This window comes from Anser brachyrhynchus, assembly GCF_964034855.1.
Source record: "Anser brachyrhynchus genome assembly, chromosome: 15".
Taxonomy (NCBI): domain Eukaryota; kingdom Metazoa; phylum Chordata; class Aves; order Anseriformes; family Anatidae; genus Anser; species Anser brachyrhynchus.
The window spans coordinates 7,798,225-7,820,878 of NC_137733.1; the positions used below are offsets into that span (position 1 = coordinate 7,798,225).

Consider the following 22,654-nt stretch of genomic DNA (forward strand, 5'->3'; position numbering starts at 1 on the left):
TAATACGTAGGAAGGTATCGTGGTTTTGATTTATGTATGTAACTCCAAATGACAACATGTACACTGTGTATGCCATAGCCTCAGGCGTTAGGAAAGTTTTGAGCTTCCACTTATTTTATTTTTATTTTTTTTATTTCCTCCTAGGCACTCATTACATTATTCCTATCATGCTGAGCTCTTCTAATGTTTAGAAATATTATAGAATTGAAAAAAAAAAAAAGAACAGTCAATTAATTCTTTCATTTGAATAATTAAACATTTAAAATATTCCCTCCATACCTTATGTTCAGCTATAGATATATTATTAATAGTAGCTTGTACTGTGCACTCCAAGAGAATGTTAGGCACATAATTCCTAGAACCTGGGGTGGATAATATTTCCTGACACCATGAATTTACCTGCCCAATGAAAAAGTTATTGTGTTCTAATTCAAATATGTTTCACAGTGTAATAATTACACTGTATGAATGTTGTGCTTTTCTATGAAAAATTCAGCACAGTTAATTATTCAAAAAAATTGTTATGGTTGATGAATCCATCCCACTGTGTTTAAAAAATGTTAATTGTGCTTCACTATTTTTAGGATGCTCTTGTTCTATCATTCATTCCCGTAGCTTACTCTGTAAAGACCATCCCATAAATGTATGACCATAGGTTGGTAGCCAGACTGACTGTCGTCAGTTGGGTATCAGCAATGGTTAAACATGGTTTGTTACATCTCTATTTGTTGAGTGTGTTCCTGTAGACAAACGGCCTTCAGTCTCTACTTCTTTCAACTGGTGTTCTGTAATTATCCCGCTCTCAGACCCGGTCTTGAACAACAACATCCAGTGATTCCACCATGCTTGTTTAACAGCCTGATTAGGCTTCATATTAGAGGCTCTTTTCTTCAGCAGACTGTGTCCAAAGGCACACAGAAAACAGTCTTTTCAAATGAGTATAAAAAGTGACTGAATTATAGAACAGTTTGGGTTGGAAAGGACCCTAAAGATCATCTAGTTCCAAGCCCCATCTTTAATTTTTAAGTTTCTGTCTTATCAGTATGTACATCAAGATTAAACTTCGACTTCTTGGTTGCTTTTCTGAACAACCACAGAATATTGATCTAACTCGGAATATGCCTACAGTAATCACAAAGCCTAAATGACAGAGACATCTGTAAATGACAGATAACTTCAAGTCTGTCTCTTGATCACTTCTGATTAGTTGTAGGCAGGCTATAAGAATTTAATAGAAGTTGTATTTTAATAGAAAGATACTGCCTTATTGAGAGAGTTTTCTGGTACCCCCAAGCTCTGTAATTTAATTATTATCCATTAATATAATTGCCACGATGCTTAAGTGATAATACACTGACTTAGCCCCAAAATTCTGATGGCCATGAGTCTTAGTTTATCTGATTTTAGAGCTAGAGTGTCTGAAGCACAAAATGGTGGAGCAACTCTTTTGCAAGGTCATGGGGTAAACTTGCCAGGAATGTATTTGCTGAGCATTGAATGTCTCATTCTTCTCGTTCAGCCTACTGTTCTACAGAATGCATATCTTCTGTACATTCTCTACCACAGACACCTGCAAACAGCAAAATGATCTTTAATGGTTCCATATCATCCGGAGAAGAGGCACTTAAGTTAATTTCATCCTTTTGCCTGCTGTATAGGTGAAGTATCTTTGTTATGCTCATCCTTCAGAAATGTAGGGATGTATCAATAAGACCAAGGAATATTTCCACCAATAAAATTTCAGTTCCCCATTATTTTAAAAAATTAGAAGTTCAATGAGCAGGAAAGCGCCTTTTCTATCAGCAATAAGCTCTGCTTTTTTGTACATAGACATTGGACTATGTTGTATTTGTAAAAGAGATCTGAAAAGAGTTGGAGGGTTAAGTATTTAAAAGAACATCACAATGGGAATACAGAATGTTTGCTGTCATTGACTTAGTTGTTATGAATAAGTACAGCTGGAAGAAATCTGAAAAAATCATCACAAATACAGTGAAGGAGGAGAGTAGCTGAAGTGACAGGTTAGTGCAAACCTGGTAGGTTACCTTTGCCTGGTAGGGGATGCAATCTTATCCTTGTTTATTATTAATTTTGCAAGTAAAAGTTTTGTGGTACATGTTATGTCTTCACTCATAAATCAGCCTCTCTGTGCCTCCACCTGTGTTCAGATTTGATCTTTATCTCTCTTTACCTAAGGCCCATAAAACACCTACAGATCTTTAGACCAGGAACCTGAGAGAAATGCAAAATGTAATTTATTAGTGAGATAATACTATTGAAAAATGGATCCATCTGCTTATTTAATACTATCCTTAATGGAAAATGGAAGGTCCTTGAAATTCTGCGAGGCAGAAGTGCTAGACACAGCTGAGAGTCCACACTGAAACATAAAAAAATCTAGTACTATTTAATTTTGAAATCATATTTCCTACAAATAAAACTAAGAGGTTTGTAATAGCAATAATTACCTATTCAGCATCCTTCATCAGTCTCTGAACTCATTTTCTTCAGTCATTACTTGAGAGAAAAAAAAACTTAAATGGGTCATTTATGCTTAAATTAATCTGTGGTTTTCCCCACGTACCTTCTTTGTTCATCTCTAGCTTTAATTATGGAAAAACATTTTGTTTGATAGAAATCTATGGCAAAATAGGTGCCTACTTCTTAGTCATCCTAAGTTCAGTGATTGCAAAATTAGTGACATCAATTGTAAGATCTATTTAACTTGAAAAGACCTGGCCCACAACATGAATGAGCAGGAACATGCAGAAGAGCTCTTTGAAGCTTTTAGAGGACAGGAGTCATTCTGCAAGGCAGCAAAGATTCTCTCAGCTGCTAATGCAATCTATTTGTAAGGCTGTATGTTGAGGGGAGGCTCTGTGAAGGCCAGTCAACAAGAAGGTTTATTTGCTTGTTTGATGTATAATTTACAGTTGCCACTTGTGCAAAGGAGGACACCTCTGGGGTGCCAAACCTCACTCTGCATTTGGAGAAGCTACAGCTTCACAAAGTAGCATGACAATGGTTCCACTTTCACAGGTGTGGTTTTTTTGTAATCATTAAGACTTTTTTTTTTCTCAAAGTATTCTGATGTTGTTGTTTCTTTATGTCCAGTTTGTAATATACAGTCAGAATGGTGATGCACATGTGCTTCTCAAAAATATACATGATTTAACCAGTGATCTGGAAAGAACCTACGAAGAAGCTACGTGCCAAAACTTAGGAGACAAAAAAAAAATCCCCATTTATGAAAGAGGATGAATTATGTTTATACAAGATAGGAAGAAAAAGGAACATTTTTTACTCAGAAACCCAAATTGTTTGCATGTCACCTGTAATATAAAAATGAGTTTTTCCTGTTTGAAAAATAATTTTCTGGTTAGAGCAAGGAAACAAAAGGATTGTCCTTGTACTTTTGCAATGCATTTTGAGTTAACCAGTGTAGCAGTAAAACAAGAACATCCTTGTTGTAAGCCTAGTTGAAAAAACATCTAAATGCTCTGATTGTTTATTGAATTTTAATACTTGAAGGATTGCTGCTTCTTTGCTTTTTTGGCAGAAATAGCAACTGTGGTTAATGATCATCTGGGTTTTTATTTTTTTCTAATAAAATGTCATTTATCAGCAAAGAAGGAGAAAGGAATCTGAGAGTCATGCATACAGATGCATGAGCTAAATACTGCTTCTTTTGCCAGATTTCTGCTTTTGCTTGTACATTAATGGAAAATCTGTTTGTTTAAAAATAAGGGAAGTCCAACAAGTCCAAATTTTGGATCTAGATGTGAATTACAAGCTCTTATATCTAGATTTTATTCTCAGACCAAGTCCAATAGTACGTACCTGAAGCCTGTAGTGCTCAGAAACATATATTGAATTGTATCTTCACATGTATTTATATACGTAATTTCCCCCTATTTGTGTCTGGACAGGTCTTGGTGATCACCAGGAATTATACACTACACACAATTCAACATGTATAGAGAGCATTTAAATGTTTAAACATCAGGAAGTGCTTAGGTAGTTCAGGATGAGGTGGCTGTCAACCACGACCTTTCCACATATTTTTGGAGAAGGGTACTTCCCTTACAGCCTTGATTTTGTTACTGAGCTCTAGGCCTTCTGTGCATTTTTTCTGTGTCTAGCAGTTTCAGTGCAGGCTTACAACCCAAAGTTCTATGGCTCTTCAGGAGCAAAAATCTAATGTGTCACAAGTATACACTAGTGCAAAGAATTACTCTAGTCTGGTGCTCATGTTCACTAGAATGGTGACTGGTCATGGCTGCTGAATTTGCTGGCACCACAGGTCTCAACTGCTCAGCGAAAGATGAAAGTATTGAGTGTATGTGAAAACGAAATCTCAGGATAGGGAAATCCAGAATCAGAGGCATCCTGAATAAAGTAGATCTCATGAATATTTGGCAGCACATAAAATGAATGAGGCACTTCTTACAATCTTACAAAAACTACCTGGATCTAGACAGAACCTGTATCTGTGTCAGAAATGGGAATTCAGTGTGCAAAACAAATTGAGTTAAATAGTGTGTTTAACTCATTACATCAACTTTTATCTCTCTCATAGTTACAGTGACTCAAGGAATATATTACAGGTTTCTTGAACAAATGGAGCCTGCCCACACTAAATGAGTCAGATAAAAATCAATTACATTTTGGATTCTTAACTCTGGAAATAATCGATGCCATCATTGTTCTGTCCCTAGAAGCGAAATACTGGTCCTGGTCAACCAATCTTTTTAACTTGGTTTGTGCAAAACATTTTAAGTATTTTTTTATCTTATTTTTTGGACCCTTTGAAAATGGATAAATATTTGGTATTGAGGCCAAATATTAATAGGGCCTTTTTAAATACCAATAAGCACTGTTTAATGACTCATTTATGTTCATATGGAATGTGACCTTAAGTTTTATCATATTTTGTAATATTTGATGCTCCGACTGGTAAATTTATTTGTATTTCTGTAGTCTGGAGTCTTCTACTCTCAGCAGTGTAATGGGAGATAAAGACAGAATGGGCTAGTATAAGCTACTACTCAAAGTTTTCAGAGTTTAGAAATTTGTATCCATTAGCTGCTTGGGGGAGAAAAATGTGTGTCATATGCCAAACCTACCAAACTATAACACCTACTAGGAATGCTGTACTACTGTTACAGCATTTATGCGAGCTGGAAGAAGAAAGAAATAGAAAACAGACTTGATACATTACATTATATGCTTTATTTCTTCAGCCTGTGTAAGTCCATATTGTCTCTAAACTAATACAATGGTGTGATACTCTTTATATCATCAGTTTTTATTAATTCCCCTTGCTTTCTCTAACTTATCCCTCAAGGACTGATATATATTAGCAAGCACTGAAAACAGATGTTGATAATTCTTTGTGTGTTGTTTACACCTCCAATTTTCATTGGATTCCCTGCATTCCAGATGGCACATAGTGATTCTATTAAATGTGTACGATTAAAATGGTTTACTTTCAAATCTGCATGTCTGTTTGTGCTTTGTAATTTTAATTCCAATGTCTTGACCAATCCCATTCTGTCCTTTTGACCTTTTGGATTCTTCCATTTTTGCAATTTGTTATCTTCTTGTCATTTGCCAAAAATAGAGAAAAGATTCCCTGCTTCAACCATTCCTCATATGATTTGTCATCAGCGATAGTAAATTTTAGAATCAATTACTTGTTTTATTGGTACATTCTTTAGGTCTCTCAAAGTGCATGTAACCATACTTAATTAGTTGTAGTAGGAAATGAAGTAGACTGTCTGCAACTGTTTTTTGTTTGGTTGGTTGGTTGTTTTTTTGTTGGGTTGGGTTGGGTTGGGTTGTTTTTTGTGTTTGTTTGTTTGTTTCAGAACTTCCAAGTTAAGAACTATTTGGATTGGCAGTATGATGTAATACGTACTAGAGTAATTCTTAGGAGATTTGGACTCCTCAGACCTGCCCTATTCTAATCAGTTTTTACAAAGCTAAACCTCATATAAACATTTCCTTTTCGCTGCTTCCATTTCTCGTTTTTGATCTATCTTATATTCAATATACTGCATGCTTTTACAGAATGGTATATTCTCCTGTGTATGTTCACAGTAACTTTTAAAAATTATTAAAACTGTACTCAATTTATACTCTACAAATAAGATCAGATACACAGTACTGTAAATTATTTATTCAGTGCCATTATATTCATGACACTTCATATAACAAATCAACTCCTATGACAAAATTCTGCTGCTTTATCTAGGTCTCATCTGGAGTAAGTCCATGAAAAACTATAATTAAACCAACATAGATTTGTAGTAACTTTAAATGACTTAGTCATAGTAAAATGAATATAGCACTTGGTCTATGATCCTGGCTTCAAAAATGTGTACTCCAAATTTGGCAGAGTGAAGGAGGCAGGAGAGAGCAGAAATTCCCCTCCTGCACATACATTCGCCATCCTCAGGTCTCACGTTTATATGCAAATGTTCCTTTATTTCTGCAGATGAAAACACTTCTGCACTCAGCCTGCAAAATCACAAGAAAATGTGTTTAAATTACAAAATGGAAATTTCTCATGGCATCCTCATTACAGTAGACAATACTCATGCAGATGTAATATCAGTGGATTCCATTTGAAGAGGAGGCAGTGTAGGCACACTGCATACTCACCATACTCATCACCTAGAAAGAGCTAAGCATCCTGAAGCTCATCCATGACCCATCCTGCAAAGAGATCAAATACAGTACTGACAACAGAATTGTAGAAGAGAGCCCCCTACACAGATGTAAAGGAAAAAAAAAAAAGAAAGAAAGAAAGAGAGAGAGAGAAAAAAAAAGAAAAAAAAAAAAAGCTGTGAAATTACAGAGATTTAGATAAATCTAGAAGATCTTAAAGTCCATATGGCTGTAACCATCTACATCTGCACCAGGTCTGATTCACTTTTTCAGATGTGCATATCTTGATTTTAGAAAAATGGGTGTCTTTCACTGCACATCCAGGTTAAGAAAAAGGTAGCTCTGTGTGCTGATCAAAAGCATGTCCTTGTGCTGCAAAACTACAGTAGGCTGTCTTGCCAAAATAGTTATGTTCTCTCTACACTTTTTTGGCATGATCTTGATGGTATTTCACTTGCAAAATTCACCCTGAGTTTAGCTGAAGTCATGCAGCTTGGAAGATTATATTCTGCTATATGACTGTATGGCCCTATTAAGCAGACAAGTTGAAAATTGAAAAGAAACAGAAAAGGTCGAAAATCTCTTTGGATCATTCAATCAATTGCTCTTATTAGCCAGAGCTGTTCCAGCATTATACTGTGATCACCTACTACTATGATGGTGTTATGATATTTACATAGGCTGCACCTGAGAGTGACAAGTACACTTTAATATTTACTCGCTTAATGTACCAAATGCTGCCTCATGAAGAGGGGAATTGACATAAATGACTTAATAAAAAGACTTCCTCTGGAGCTTTGCATCTAATGATCATCAAGTAGTTTACAAGCAGGAATGAAAGTGGCATCAAAACGGTCTTCATTCAGGGATAATAATACCACCATTTTACAGATGGAAAAATAATCCAGATATAGGAATGTATTTTAGGCAATGACAGCAGCCTTATCCAGTGCTTCACTGCAGGTTTCATAGGACGAATGAAGAGGCACTCAGAGCCATGTCAAATGGTGAAGAATAATGGGACTGTGGCTGTCCTGCCAAGGAAATTACCATTGTGCGGCCTTTCATACAGTGCTGGGTCAAAAAGGGACTCCAGTACAGAAAAGATTAGGAGAACTTTGCCTCACAAGGGTTACCTCGTACTGTTACAGCCTGACCACGCAGCCTGCCCAGGGACATGGAGACTACATGGGCTGTGGCAGCTCACGCGATGGAGAGCAGGCACTGTACCTCTGCTGTTTTTGTGTAACCATTGGTGGAGATGTTGGTCTCTTTTCTCCGGTGACAAGTGATAGGACATGAGGCAATGGCCTCAAGTTGTGCTGGGGAGGTTTAGATTGGATGTCTGAAAGAATTTCTTGACAGAGAGTGTGGTTGGGTATTGGAATGGGTGCCCAGGGAGGCCCCATCCCAGTCCCCGGAGGTATTTAGGAGATGTGGAGACATGGCACTGAGGGACGTGGGGTTGTGGCAGACTTGCAGTGTTCGGTGGTGGTTGGACCTGATGATCCTAAGGCTCTTTTCCAACCTAAACGATTCATTGTGCGACTTTGTGAGTAAAATCGAGGCAAAGGCAGTGCAAGCTGGAAAACATCCCTTCACGGTGCAGAGGAAGACTGCCAGCTCTTCCAGATGACGTTGGCTCTCCTCACTGGACACGTTAGGAAACACTTGAAGAAAATCCTGCAGCGTTTTACCGACTTTTACTCCTTCGGGTATACGTGTGTCCTCGCTTCTGCTTCACTTTAGCTCCCCCCTCCCGGGGCCGCCCCCCGCAGCCGCCCCCCTCAGCCGGGCCGGCCTCCCCCGCGCCCAGGCGCCTCCCCGGCGGAGGCGGTGCCGCCCCCTCGGCGGCCCGGGGCCCGGTGGCTGCCGGCGGCGGCTCCTCTCGGCATGGCGGCCACGGGGGACGCGTTCCGGAGGGCCCGGGGCAGGGCCCTGTCCGCCTTCCGCCACGGTACGCCGAACTTCGGCGCGGGGCGGCGGGCGGGAGGTAGGGAAGGGGGGGGACGGGCATGGGCAGCCCGCACCGGGCCGGGATCCCCGCGGTTGTAGCAGGGAGCGGGGCCGGGCCGGGCCGGGCCGGGGCCTTCCCTGGGCCTGGGCCTTTCCCCCCTGCCGGAGCCCTGCATCGGGGCCGGCAAGGTGCGGCTAATGCTGAGCTCCGCAACTTGTGAGGCTGTTGGTGCCGGCGCTGTGCTCCCGGGGGCCTGCAGCCGTGTGGGTGACCCAGCTCGTGGCACCCGCCCGGGCAGTGTCCCTGCAGGTGTCCCTGTGGAGCCCAGCAGGGCCCCGGCTGCCTCAGGGTGGTGCAGCCCCTCGCAAGGTGGAGGGCAGCTGCGGCTCCTTTCCTGCGGCTTCCACCTGAGACCACCTCACCTGGGCAGCGACCGCGCTCGCCTCCTCCCAAGTGAAGGAAGTTGGAGGCTTCGGCTGCTCCTGGGGGCACACCAGCACCGAGCATGCTCTTGTGTCACACCTCTTTGTAAAAGGCTCCAAGGATGGGGAGCCTGTGCTTTTCCTAGGTCTCAGGCACCTGGCAAGCTTTAGCAGTCGCTTCGTGTTGCCACACATGGAAGGTATTCTCTTGCAGTGTACCTGTTTATAAATTACAAGTTGTATTGGTTTGGCGAGGTGGGCAGGGCTATTCAGTCCCAGTGATTCTGCCGTATTTTCTTGGGTATCATTTGGAAATATTTGGCTTTGCTTGTTGCCAAATAAAGAGAAATCACCAACTCTGAGCATGTGAAGTATATGTATACAGTCATCCTGGCAATCTATTAATTGCAGATGGTCTGGTTGGTTTGGAACAGAATGCCAAGCATTTGCTGAGGGGACAGATGGCAGACAAGCCATCTAGTTACATCAACTGTATAGGGAAATCGTAATAAAAGGAGTGTTCAAGGCAGTGTAAAAATTTCTGGCAAAAGTTGTATCAAGTGCTTCTTGAAAATTGCCTTAAATGTGGACAAAAATGTGATTTGGTTACCTGTTTTCCAGGTTTGTTTCATTCTCCCGAAGTGTCCTTGTTTGGTGTTCTGTAGATAAATATTAATTAAGGCTTTTCTCAGTGACTGCTCCCTTTTAATGTTGTTTAGAATGTGTAGCCCAGCTACCGTCTGTAAGTACAATGTCTCTATATTAATGTTTTACTTAGCTCTCTTCTAAGAGTCTAAAGTTCAATGCAATGTTTTAATGACTAAATGATTGGGAAAAAGAAAAAAAAGACTCAAAGGCTAACAAAACTGAGGCAAAGTTTCTTGCAGTTTAAAATGTAAATCAATTGCCTCCTTTTTTTTTTTTTTCCCTCTGGCTTTAGAGTTCTTTCATCCTACAGACATAATTACTTCTGTCAAGCAGGTAGCTACACAAAATATTTACCAGTACTGTTATGGTTTGGCACAGTTAATTTCCTTTTTTCTTACTAGCCTTTCTGCAAAATCATGCTTCCACACCCTATCCCCCAATAGTCATTTGTTCAGTCTGCTTTCACATGATGTGGAGGTTATACCTCTAACCTGTGCTGATCTACTCTTGATATGTGAGTTGTGTGAACCAGAAGCTCAAAGTTCTGAAGGTCTAAAATATCCGTGTAACTGATGGAGCGTAGTAGCAAACACCACATAAATTCCCTACTTTATTGGAAGGGGACCTCTGTATGTTTTGGCTTTTTTTAATACATTCTCTGTCTGTCTTATCCATCCTTCAGATGTCCACTACTTTTGTTAGTGTTTTAGTGACTACACACAGGACTGTATGTTTAGGTAAGTTCTGTCGTTTTCCCCACCACCTCTCCCAAAATCTCTAATGCTATAGCATGCCATGCAAAGAATTTCTGGGAAAGTATGTACAGCACTTTTTTCAAATAACTGTACAAGCAACAGTACCATCAGCTGTTGTCAGGTTGATTTATTTTTTCCTCAAGTGGAGGAAATAGTCCTGTTTGTGTTTCTTGCAGGGTGTCTGGTATGTGTGAGAAAATAGTTGTGAGAGCAGGGAGACTGCGTGGTGCAGGAGGGAGCATCCTTAGTGCCCCAGGTGCTTGGCTAAATTCTTGGATAGGTCACACAGAGATGAGTTAGGATCAGATCTGGTGAGAAAAATGAAGTCACCACAAATGTAAAATTAAAAAAATAAGTAATATCAAATTATTAAAAAAAAATGAATAATCCTAAATCCACAGCCTAACTATGTGTTTGAGAATCTGCTAGTTTTGTCTGATGGTTCCAAAACCTCGATCTGCAAGAGGCAGGTAACCAGAGTTGTGTATTCATGTGCTCAGTCCCGCCACTGATGGTTTCTACCTCTGTCATGTTGCTGTCACTCAACTTTTGCAGACTAAGTTTATTCAGCTGGTCCTCATATTTTTTATTTTGTCCTGTTCTTTATTCTGTTCCTAACTATGCTGTTTAGCCGTTATTGTCTATTGAGGTAACACCTTTGTAGTACTTGCTAGAGCTTTGTTTCTATGAAGTTTGTGTTTGGTTGGTTTTCCCCTGCGTGCGCTGCTGTGCACTTTTCTGCACTGAAGTTCATCAGCTTTCTTGAACAGTGACTCTGAGTAATGAAGTCTTTCCTCAGTTCTTCACAACCAGGCCTTGCTTGCATTTAGCCAACTAGCTTGGTGCTAGCAAACCTCACTTCCTTGCTATTCAGTTGCCCCTACAGATGGTTTTGAATATATTGAACAGTATAGATGCCAGTACAGATTCACTTGGGAGCTGTGCAACTTGGCCCCTTTCTTTTTTCTGACCTGTTATTTATGTCTGAGAACCTTCATTGATGGCAGCTGGGCTCCTGTAAGAGCCTTGGGTAAGGAGCTGTGTCAGACACCTGTTGGAAATTCAAGTAGACACTATCAAGTGGATTTCCCTTGTCCACCTAAAAGCTGTTGATGACTTTCTGAAGAATCAGTACATGCAGAAATTGTTTTTGTTACAGTTTCTATTAGCATTGCTGATCAGTAGGCACCAGACTGCTCGGTGCTCTGTTAAGTGTAGAAGTGATACTGGCCATCTTCCTGCTTCTCTGTACAAAAGCAGTTTTAAGAAAGAAGTAACACTCTGTGCGTTGGATGGTTGTGGGGTTTTTTTTTTGTTTTTTTTTCTTCCTTCAGTTACTTTCAAATTCTGTGGGTGCCATCTAATCCGAGTGGTTTGTTGGTATTCACGTCTATTTGTTGAATCATTTGCTGGTATTTGAGCCTGGTCTGATGCCCCATCTGTAAGGAAGGGTTCTGGCCTCAGATCTTCACAGGTTCTTCCACAGTGAACAGGGGTATGAAAATGTACGTTGTTTTTCTGTTCCACCTTTATCTTTGGGTGCATCTTGCATGTCTGGAGCATCTGTTAGTCTTAGTGAATGTCTGCAGCTTACCTGCTCACACTGCTTCCAAAGAGGGCTTTATTAGATTTTGGATTTATGCTCTTTCTAGTTGTTCTTCATTCTTTTAAACTGATTTCTTGGACTACCAGTGTATAAACCTGGAAACCTATAAAAGTTAACCTTTTAGTATATAAAATCTTTCCCGATTTCCTTATTTTGGATGCTTCAGCTTTTTTAAGAGTGCTTTCCTGTTCTTACCACCCTCCTTATGGCTGTTATGTTGTTCAGTTGGGCTGGATTCTTTCGGGCTTTTCTCAAGTCCTTCTCAGTAACTGCTGTGCATATGGTCTGAGCCTCTGGGATAGTGTCTTTGAATAGTTTCCATGCTGTCCTCAAGGATTTTTGCTCTTTTTAAAAGCTTCATAATTACATATAATTCCCCTTCCTTTGAAATTAAATACAACTGCAGTTGATTTCTTATATTTTTTCTTGCTTTCACATGAATGTTGGATCTTTGCACATTATGATTACCATTCTAGAACTCAACAGCAATATTTTTGATCAGGGTTTTACACTGATCACAACAAGTCAAGAACTGCTTCCCAGCTAGCATATTCCATTCCCAGTACTGCCTCCAAGTCTCATAGAATTAGGCATTTTTTTTCACGTGGGCTTTAAGCAACTTTCAGTGACTTCACCTTGTCATTATGCAAGCCACCCCCCTTCACACCTACAGTCATGGGCTGTAGAAGTTTCTCTATTTTCTGCAATGGGTTTACATGCTGAATTTGGGGGTGGGCATAAAGGCATGACTAGCGTTTAGCATTTCATAGCCCTCAATACAAATAAACTGTATTGGAGGGGGTATTTCCTACCTTGATATTTTATCTTAGTTTATTTTATCTTAGTTTTTAGATAGTTTATCTTTAAAAAATAGTAACATTGTTTAAATTATTTGAGAAACTATTCTGTCAGTGTTTCTTACTGACAGCTCTGTAGTTTAAGCTTACAGTACATCATTTCTACAGCAATTACTCCTTTAGGGAGTTTTATTTTCTCCGCTAAAATGTATTTTGATACCCATTTTGAAGATTTTTCTTTTTGCTGATACATAAAGTCATGTCTCCCATAGTAGGTTACGTTGGTCATTCAGCAGAACCCCCTGTCATGTTTTTGGTAGTCTCTAAGGTACACCTGGAAAACACAGCTGAAAGGAATGAATGCTTCATTAGATTGAAATCTTCTGTGTTTGAACATACAGAAAGTAATGCCAGTATCTTTTGAAACCGTAATTACTGATAATGTTTTAATAGCAAACAAGGAATTATTAAAGATTTAGTGCATGTACTTTATTGGTTTTTAAGCTGCTCCAGGAGTGAAAACAGCTGTTTGCAGGAATTAAATTGACTTAAAGGTGAACTGAAATTTTTGCCTTGTGTGTTGTTTGTGATACACAAATGCGGCATTCATTTAAAAAAAAATTGCTTTTTTAGAAAACCAAAGTTATGCTTCTTGTCCAATCTTATGTCCATGATTTGTTTTTAGGTATTTTATAGGCAGACAGCTAAAAGCAGGGAAGCATATACGTTCTGTTGCTATTTCATATTTAAAAGCAGACAGAAGAGGGACTTGGGCCATCTTTATCTTTCAAAAAAAATGCTATAGAAGTTATTAAATGCTTTTGGTTTGCTTTTTGTCTTTGGTTAGCAATCTGAGTCATGGAAAAAATCTACCTTTCAGTTGTTTCAGTGATCTTTCAGAGAAGCGAAGTCAAGTCCCCTGGCAAACCCAGCATCAGAATAAGGGTACTTTTCATATTTATTTCTGCCCATATTGTACTGAGCAAGCGTGTCCACGTCCTTTCTCCTCTGATAGTGCAACGTCCACTGAGAGACTGCAGCCAAGAGTAGCTTCTCATAACTGCTTTGTTTCCGTGAAATGCTGTAGAGTGTAGAGATAAAACCAAAGCAACCTCAAAGCCAGAGCTTGTTGTGTTGACAGTCCCACCAGTGCCACTGGAAGTGCCACCAGTGCTACGGGGCTGTTGCAGGCCTGCTTGCAGTGCTCTGTATGACATCTCTAATGGTCTCCTCGGCCTTTGTAGTCTGAGGAGAAATTAGAATAAAAAGGGAAGAAATAAAGGCACGTGACAATAATAGCTATTGTACCCTAGAAATGGTGAGGTTTGACTTAAATCCCACCTAGGTCACTGAAGTCTTCTTGTGTGTGATCACAATGCACCACCCAGGTTTTCTCCTGCGTATGCTGCCAACTGCTCTGGCCCTTCACAGAATTAATCCTTAGATAAAATTAGAAGCTGGCACCATTTTTCAGTCCGTGCTACTTAAAATACATTGCATTGATCCTCTCTCCGTACTTTGGTGTGCATGGGAGCAGAGTAAGAGTGGGAAGCTATCGAAACTGAGGCATAGCAACATGTTCGGAAGTTGGACTTCTCCCGTGGCAATCGGATGTACGGCTCTTAAGGAGGCCTGCGAACAAAACAGATTTGGAATAGGAGCTTTGTGGGGCTCTGTCGGAGCAGCTCTGCAGACCTTATTTGTCCTTCAGAAATAGAAGCCCTATGTACATCACTTGTCTGAGAAATCTGCTGACTTCTGTCTGGCATTTGTGGTTTTTGATTGCTGTGGTAGTTTCAAAAAGTCATAAATGACCTCTGTGCCAGTAGTGATAAAGAACCAATTTTCAGGTGTTCTCAGCTCTGTTCAGTTTTGCGATGCAAGGGAAAAGGCAAAAAAAAATATTTACTAATTGAGTCTGTCTTCTATTGCTTTACCTTTGTCTAATGCAACTATGTAGCTTATTTAAAGGCTTGAAAAATGGACCCCCCATGGATTTGAAAATTGAACCTCCTAGCCAGAAGGATGCCTTTGATGTCATCCACATAAAAGCCATCACTTGCTCCATTTGAAGGGAAGATAGCAACTGCACACGCTCTTTAATTGGAACCTTACAGAGAAACATCGAGGACCTGGATCATGACTGGATGATCACTGCAAAAACAGCTGTTTGTTACTAACCTTCTGCCAGACTTCGGCATTCCCCTGGCATACCAACAGGGTGGTTTGTCTGAGCATTCTTGTGATCCACTGCATAGTCCAACAAACAGGTCCAAGCAGCCTTCTGTTGTGCCTCTCTTACCACTTGAGCAGCTGAGGGTCATTTGCGTGGCTTATGTACACCTGCTCTGCTGGAGGTGCTGACAAGCAGCTGGTGAGGGAGAAGCAGGGCATGAAGATTTGCTAATAACTGTCTGAACACAGATTGAAATCCATCAATAAATCATGTAATTGACAGGCAGAAGACTTCTGGATCCAGCCACAGTAGTGGATGATGTTTTTCTATTCTGTTCCTCAGTGCTACGCTCTTACCATGTTGGTCTGTTGTAAGAGCACTTGTGCAGGAGTGCTCCTGGGGTTTTAAGCCAAATCAGCCAAGTTGCACCAGTAGCAACAACTTAGTTTAACTGGACTGATGTTTTGCCTTGCGCTGATGCAGAGAAACCTGTGTGAACTGCTCTGCAAGCTGCAGTAAGGGCAGTTAAGAGTTATTTCCTGGAGGAGCTAGTTCCAACTGGGGCTTCAGGCTTGGTGCACATGCAAATCTGCACCAGTGCTGCTGTACCAGTACAACTCTCTTCACAATATTCTGCTTTTAATCGTAGTACTTGATAGTAACTGGAACATAGTGCTTTATAGTAACTGAAACATGTTCCCGATAAACAAAAACTTAAAGTGGGTGTCCCTGTATTCTTTTGTTTGCATACATTCTTCAGTGTTTTTTATGTGGGGATGAAAGTCAGTAACTATTAAACTTAATTGGTAAGTGCCACATGATAAATGATAAGCTAATGCAACCTGGTTTAAATACTGCTAGGATTTTTTTAGTTAGGTTTCTAGCAATCAAATAGTAAGAAAAAGGTAGATAAAATTTATTCAACCTCACTGTTATTTTGTAACTATTTAATAAATTGTGTAATACTAAAAAAAGAACTTTCAACTAAATTTGACTAAGACCAGTTAATTAAACTAACATTTTAAGTAAATGTTATTTATGTAGACCTGATTCCTGTGTCTCTCCTGTTGTCCCAACTTTGTTTTCTAAATTTGATTCCTTTTTGTCTTTTTTTCTTTCCCACAGGAGACTGTGGCGTATATTACCTCTGCATCAATTTCAGTTTTTCTCTTTTCACCCCCTATCTCTTTCCTTTTCTCCCCACTCTTCTTCACCTCCACCTCTGCATCTTCTGCTTCTCCTTTCTTCTGCCACTTCTTGGTTCTGTCTGTGTGCTGAACTTCTCTTTACAAATTCATCTTATCAGTCTCTCTCTCCCTCTGCCTCACATGACCGTCACCCACCCACTCAAACCAGAGCATCTGTGCACAAGCTTGGAAACATTCAGGTACCTAAAACCTAGAGAGCTACTCTGTTGGCATAGATGTAAGGCAGGGGAAAAGAACGCCGTGAAATGAGAATAGCCCCTGCTCTGGCCTTGCAGAGAGTTTAGCTCCAGCTCTGCAGCCTCCCTGACAGCACGCTCTCCGCTTGCCAGGCTCCCCTCTGCCCAGGCAGTGTACATGAACCTCCTCGGTACGCGGGACCAGGTCCAACCCTGCTGCCTGGCTGCCACAGCTGTGCAGCCGCCTTCACCACCACACCACCCCACGGCTTGAGCAGGGGAAGCATGGTGCATCCATCAGTGAAACCCAGTCCTTTAAAACAAAGATTAGCTTTTCTAAGTGGTTCCTGTGAAGATAGATGTCTCTCCGTTGGCTTGGGTAACTATTGTAGGAATTACTGGCTTCAGGTTAATCAGTGCAAAATAAGTCAATTATGCTCAGCATCCGTGATCAGCGCTGGCTCCCAAGTTACTGGAAAAGGGACAGGTGCTAAGGATCCCACCACATTGCTCAAAGACTAAAGCTTTTTTTCCCCGAGCATCAGTTTAGTGAGTGTGAGGTTGTTGCACTCCTCCATAACAAGCTCCCATTTCAGACTTTCTCTTTTCAGCCTTGCTTTGTATAGGTCATAAAGGATTTCTGATGCAAGCCTCCTTAACTCGTTTCTTTATAACTTTCTGCTTAGAAAAACTATGAGGTTGATTTCTCTGCCCAAACAATGCCTTTGATACAGCACGTAAGCTGATTTTTATGGCAGTCATATTTTTCATTTTCCATGCAAGACACACACAATAAAAACCTAAATTACTTCATGTCATTCAGCTGGTTCCATAAGGCTTCTATTGAAAACTCATGGATAGATGGATCATCTCACTTCTCCGAATAAGTTATGTAATTGGAAGAGTCCATTTCAGAATTAAAAGCTAATAAATGGCTCAGAGTTCTATCTATAAAATGTGATTATTATTTAGAACAAGGCAATGCTAGCGTGAATTAACAAACAATGTTAATGGATGATAAGTAATTTTGTTTAGAAATTAAAGGTTACATTAACCAAAATGTAGAAGTTTGCATTTGGCAAAATGACCTGATGCCATAGCAACAGATGACAATTACAAGCAGCTGTGGGGACTTGCCCACATTCCTTCTTAGCCACCCCAGTCCTTTTATATCCATGGTGCAGATGAATTATAACCCCTGCTTTCCAACCTTCCTTGAAAAAAAACATACCCCTCTTCTTAGAAAGTAAGAAGGTCCAGTACTAGGCCACTTGGAAGAAAACAAGAAGTGAATCCATGCGGTAGACATGTTACTTGCTTATGTGCTGCTAGTGGGGGATAAATCTAGAACTGCTTCAAACTGTACGTCAGATCAGGCGAACACAATTTGGGAATGCACTTATCTATTGTATTTTAATTTGAAATAATTTGCTGTATCATTTTTTACATTCAACTGTAGATTGATATAGTCACAGACTTTCTGATGGTTGAAATGCTGTAAAAAAAAACAAGGCAATAAAACTAAATGTTTTAAACAAAATAGGAGTTAGACATGCTCGTAACAAGCATAGAAGTGAGAAAGCCAGACCCAGCTGTCCAAACTGAAGTTTTCAGGTCACAAATGAATGTCTTTAGACAGCTAGAGAAACCCCAGTGTACTTGTGTTTGTGCTTTAATTCAGAATTGAGATGTAAGTCTAGGGAACATGATACCAATTTTTGTTTTTAATCAGTAGCAAGCTATAGCTTTAGTTTCTCAGTGTGAGATTTCTTTTTCGTAACGTGCTTACAGGCAGTCTTATGTATCACACTTCTTTTGTGCTACTTGGTATTGGAGTATCAAAGAAACAAGTATACAAGAAGATTGTAGCAGTACAAATTCTGTAGTATAATCCATCTGCACTCACTCTACCAATGGAAATTTGTTTTGTTTTGTTTTGAGTTCCCACCTTTTTATCATAGTTCTTGGAAGCTATTGTGGCAGTTCCAAATTAGGTTTTCCATTACTGCTGCCAATTCTGATGTTGCTGGGATTTGTGTTTGCTGACCTTGGTTCTGTTTGGTGGCATTAGCCCTAACTCCAGAAAGTGTATTGCAAACAGCATTTAACTCAATAATAATTTAAGGACAAGTCTAGTGGAGCCATAAAATGTGGAATGTGTTGTGTGTGTTTTAAGTTGTTAATTAAAGGAGCAATAATTGGAGTATTAAAAGAATCTACTGAAATGTAATGTTACACACTTGTGCTCTGTTGTAGTCTTGCAATTTCCAGCACTATTTGCGAAATTCTTCACATACTTTTCCTCTAATCAGTCTGCAATTACCATGTGGTATAATTAGATTAATGTACTTCAATTTATTGCAGCTACGCCTTACAGGAAAATTTTGCAATTCTGCCTTTATATTTGTCCTATATGAATGACTACAGAGTTCTATACTTTCATGAAAGTGGACTCAACTTATTTAAGTGAAGAGCAATCAATTTAATGAGGCATAGAACTTTTCATTCTCTCTAAAAGTTTCTCTAGTACTTCACTTTTTTTTTTCCTGTGTTTTTAGATGATGAGTATGAATGGAAGGGACCTTTCTACTTCATCCAAGGAGCAGATCCTCAGTTTGGACTGATAAAAGCTTGGGCAGTTGGAGACACTAACAACGGAGATGATGAATGGAAAGAAGAAATCAAGTTAACAGAGCAAGCAGTGCAGGCCGTTAACAAACTAAACCCTAAACCCAAGTTCTTTGTGCTGTGCGGAGACCTTATCCATGGAATGCCAGGTAAGGCAATTAAAAGTATAACAACTCCATTTTCTTTATATTTCAGATAGGCAACAAGGCTAATTCCCTTGACTTCACAATATTCTTTCATAGCATTTGGTATCCTACTGTTTTGGTGTTCGGAAAAAACAGAATGTTTTTAGATGATTCCTGAGATGTATCGAGCATTTAAATTCTTAAAATGCTAAAAGTCAGCAAATTCAAGTTGTAGCATTCTGTCCTGTTGCTGTAGAAAGCAGTGATCAGTGTCTGTGTGTGTATGACCATAGGAAGAACAAGAGTGTCTAGAAAGGTGCGTTATAAAATTGGACAGTCATAACTTTAAAACAGACTCATAATATTGGCCATTTTAAGATAAATACTCTTTCTGGAAGTGAATAAAAAAGTCATCTTACCAGTTGGCAAGTGGTCTCAAAAGCAGATCTAAACAAAGAGTCTTTGATTTCTTAGCCCTGATAACAAACAGAGCTGCAGACAGCCTTAGCAGTGCAGCTGACAGCACAACAATCCAACAAGAGAGCTTGCAAATTGAGTCCTGCATACTTTGCTCTACCTGAGGTGGTGCTTCCTGGCCCTTGTTTGCCCAGCAAGGTTTGAGTGCATTAGACACCTTTCACTAATTCATTCAGTGTCTCGCAAAGTGGATTTTAAAACCTTAGCTGCTTGACAAGACAAATTGAATGACATTGTTATTTATAAGCTACAACTGTCTTTTTTTCCAGAATACAATTTTAGTGATAGAGCAGAAAAGTATAAAAAAACAGGAGAATTTAAGCTTGCTAGGTTCTATTGCGTAAAACCTCAGCAGCTTGATCATAATGTGAAGTCTGCTGTTACACTGTTTTACTGATTTATCTTTTTCCATTAATTTTGGAAGCATACAGGTTTAGCCCAGAATTATAAGCTAATCTCTTCCTAAGAAGCATCTAACCTTCTCATAGCAAAGGTTTAATAAGTATTTCGATTAGGACGTAATTTATGGAAGAGTTCCACATGTGTTGCTTTCAGCATCCCTTGAAAGGGAAGGAAAGAAACTCAGAATAAACAATAGGTGTTCTGCATCCTGTCAAGAAGGGTATTTCACACAGAGATTTAAATAATCAAGAAACCTAATCTAATTTCAGTTTACCTTGATATTTCCAAACTGCTCATAAAACAATGCAGAGTTCTGTCTGATACCTTTGTCTACCTTTGTCTATTTTGATTTTATCAACATTATTCTAAGGCCTATGCTGTTGATAGAGAACGAGTGCTAATTATAGACAGCCAGCAGTCTTCTGATTTCTGCTAGGTGCTGGATCGCTGGATAAAATAAATGAGTGTTGTGTGCTGCAAGTTTGTTTTCTCTTAGAAATGGATCTTTCGTTATCCCTTCTACCAGTGTATGTCTTGGACTTGTATAATATTTTAAATAGAAACCTATCGAGTGCAGCAAAACATTATCATCCATTCATTTTACTAGCAAACATGTAAAAGAAATCAAATAGGTTGTACTGCTGAGATCACTTGTGGTGTATGATGTATGTGCTGTGCATTGTATAAATATTTGAAGCTACCTACTGCAATTTCCAAGCAATTGCAAGAAAGAGCAGTTATTAACTTGCTTGAGCTCCTGTATTTTATTTAATTCGCCTAGTAAGTTCTTGTTGATTTAAATTATATTCTTTAACACTTTATAAGCCTGTGTTACCACGTCATTAAGGAAATAGGAGGAAATATACTGCTGAAAGGAATTTTAGTCTTCAGCTGAAACAATTTACTGTCTTGTTTCATTGCTTCTTTCGTATTTATACAAATGACTTTGTGTTGTGAGTTGGTAAACATATAAATACAACTTTACAGCCAGCCATTTGTCTTTCTGTCCAAACTGATAAAAGCCAGAGATAGAAGCCTGAGATAGAAGCAAATCATTCTTCTTTGCAGAGATACCTGGGGATTAGCACACTGATCAGTTGCCCCAAAGGGCAGAGAGACGTGTGTGATACAGCAGGGGGGATAGAAATGCTGAGTTAGAAAAAAATATTTCATAGAAGGTAAATCGGAATCTGTGTCTTTTAAAGGAATTTGAAACAAAGTAGTTTAAACTGCATGCATGTCTATTTTGGAAGTGAAATAACAGGTTTTTCAAAGGATTTTGTCCTACCTTTTTCTCTCAGTCTCTGGAATAGAAACTCCTTCAAAACACAAAAAAGGTTAAATAAAAACTCTAAGAATATATATTTTAAAGCGAGACAACCCATACCCTGTTTTAACAGTGTTTTATCAAGATACATATTAGCAGTTTCTTTGGTGGGGTTTGTTAATAGCTGTTACTGCATGAGACATTGCAAGACACCAGCATTAAGAAGCCAAGTTGTTGGCTTTATAAGAACTTATTTGCTGCATATTCTTTATCAAATGGAAATCCCCTGATGTTAAAAATGAAACCTTTTCGGGTTCCTTGCAGTGATAGTTTCTGGAAAACTTGGAAATACTGCAGTCACTTTTTCTGTTTTTCTGCCACATTCCATGTTAAGCTCTGGGGGTCAAGGTGACTCACAGAGGAACGAGTTCCTAAATTTCTTCTCTTAGAGGGAACATGTTTGAAACTCTAGTATATTTCTGCACCAGTTCTAGCTCAGTTTTAAAGCAAAAATAATAATATAGAGCTGTTATATTCTATTATCAAATGGCACAAGTCTCTTTCCGCTAATTCTGATACAAATACTGTGCTTGAGATTTCATACCTTACAAATACATTCTCTTTTAGCAATTCTAACTTACAACCACAAAGAAATAAAAAGTTAAGTCAGTAACTGATTAAACTTCTAGAAAATTTTAGAAAGAGTTCAATTTTAAAATTATAATAAGAATATTGAAATTTGCCAACACTTTCAGCATTTGTTATTTAAAAAAAATCAAAATTTTAAGTCTTTCTGCAGTAGTACATTAATGAGTAAGAGAAAACAGGTAATCTAAGATTTGTTATAGCCAATAGCTTTTCAGGTAGCATGAATGCATAATTGATTGCATGCAAGACCAGAATGGAAGACCAGTACTTGCATTTCTTTTCCTCGAGGAACTTAAACATTCTGACTGCATGTTTGTAGTGGTATGGTACTGCCGTCATTTCATGCTTCTCCACAGAGCAGTCTCTCAAAGAATAATTGCTGTGCCAATTCCATTATCATGTTAGTTCAATAGAAGGAAGGATTAAAAAATCTTTTTTTCAGTAGGAAAAATTAAAAATTATATAAGACAAGACTTTGATTTAATTTTAACAGTTGTGAATTTGGCTTATCTTATTTAATATCTCAGATTACCTTGTAAATCACTTGTGTATATCAGCTATATTAAAACTATATTAAAATCAGGGTTAATGAAATTGTATCATAGTTACTGTTGCAGCATGGTTACAGTCAGGTGAGGTTAAGCTTATTGTATGATCCACTGGCTGATGTCTATCAGGTTCTTCGGATAA

General features: G+C 39.1%; 1 protein-coding gene and 2 long non-coding RNA genes across 9 annotated transcripts in view; 1 reads left to right on the plus strand and 2 right to left on the minus strand.

Annotated features, from left to right (window-relative positions):
* Positions 1-3,980: 3,980 nt before the first annotated feature.
* On the minus strand, positions 3,981-9,143 carry LOC308178537. Its single transcript, XR_013939807.1, has 3 exons — positions 9,052-9,143; positions 6,667-6,720; positions 3,981-6,522 (listed from the first exon to the last, which is right to left on the minus strand). It is a non-coding gene; the product is annotated as an uncharacterized lncRNA (long non-coding RNA).
* CPPED1 (calcineurin like phosphoesterase domain containing 1) overlaps positions 8,470-22,654 on the plus strand; it is a 60,385-nt gene continuing 46,200 nt past the window's right edge. For 2 of the 7 annotated variants that reach the window (XM_080557299.1, XM_080557300.1), the window contains exons 1-2: positions 8,484-8,665; positions 18,976-19,194. In XM_080557299.1, the coding sequence (XP_080413425.1) occupies positions 8,566-8,665; positions 18,976-19,194 (319 nt within the window). In that variant the 5' untranslated portion in view covers positions 8,484-8,565. Of the gene's footprint in view, positions 8,666-9,109; positions 9,252-17,709; positions 17,780-18,975; positions 19,195-22,654 lie in introns of those variants that run through there. The other 5 variants (XM_080557297.1, XM_080557293.1, XM_080557296.1 and 2 more) reach the window with 5 other exon arrangements.
* Positions 13,570-16,415, minus strand: LOC308178535. Its single transcript, XR_013939805.1, has 3 exons — positions 15,039-16,415; positions 14,199-14,489; positions 13,570-14,102 (listed from the first exon to the last, which is right to left on the minus strand). It is a non-coding gene; the product is annotated as an uncharacterized lncRNA (long non-coding RNA).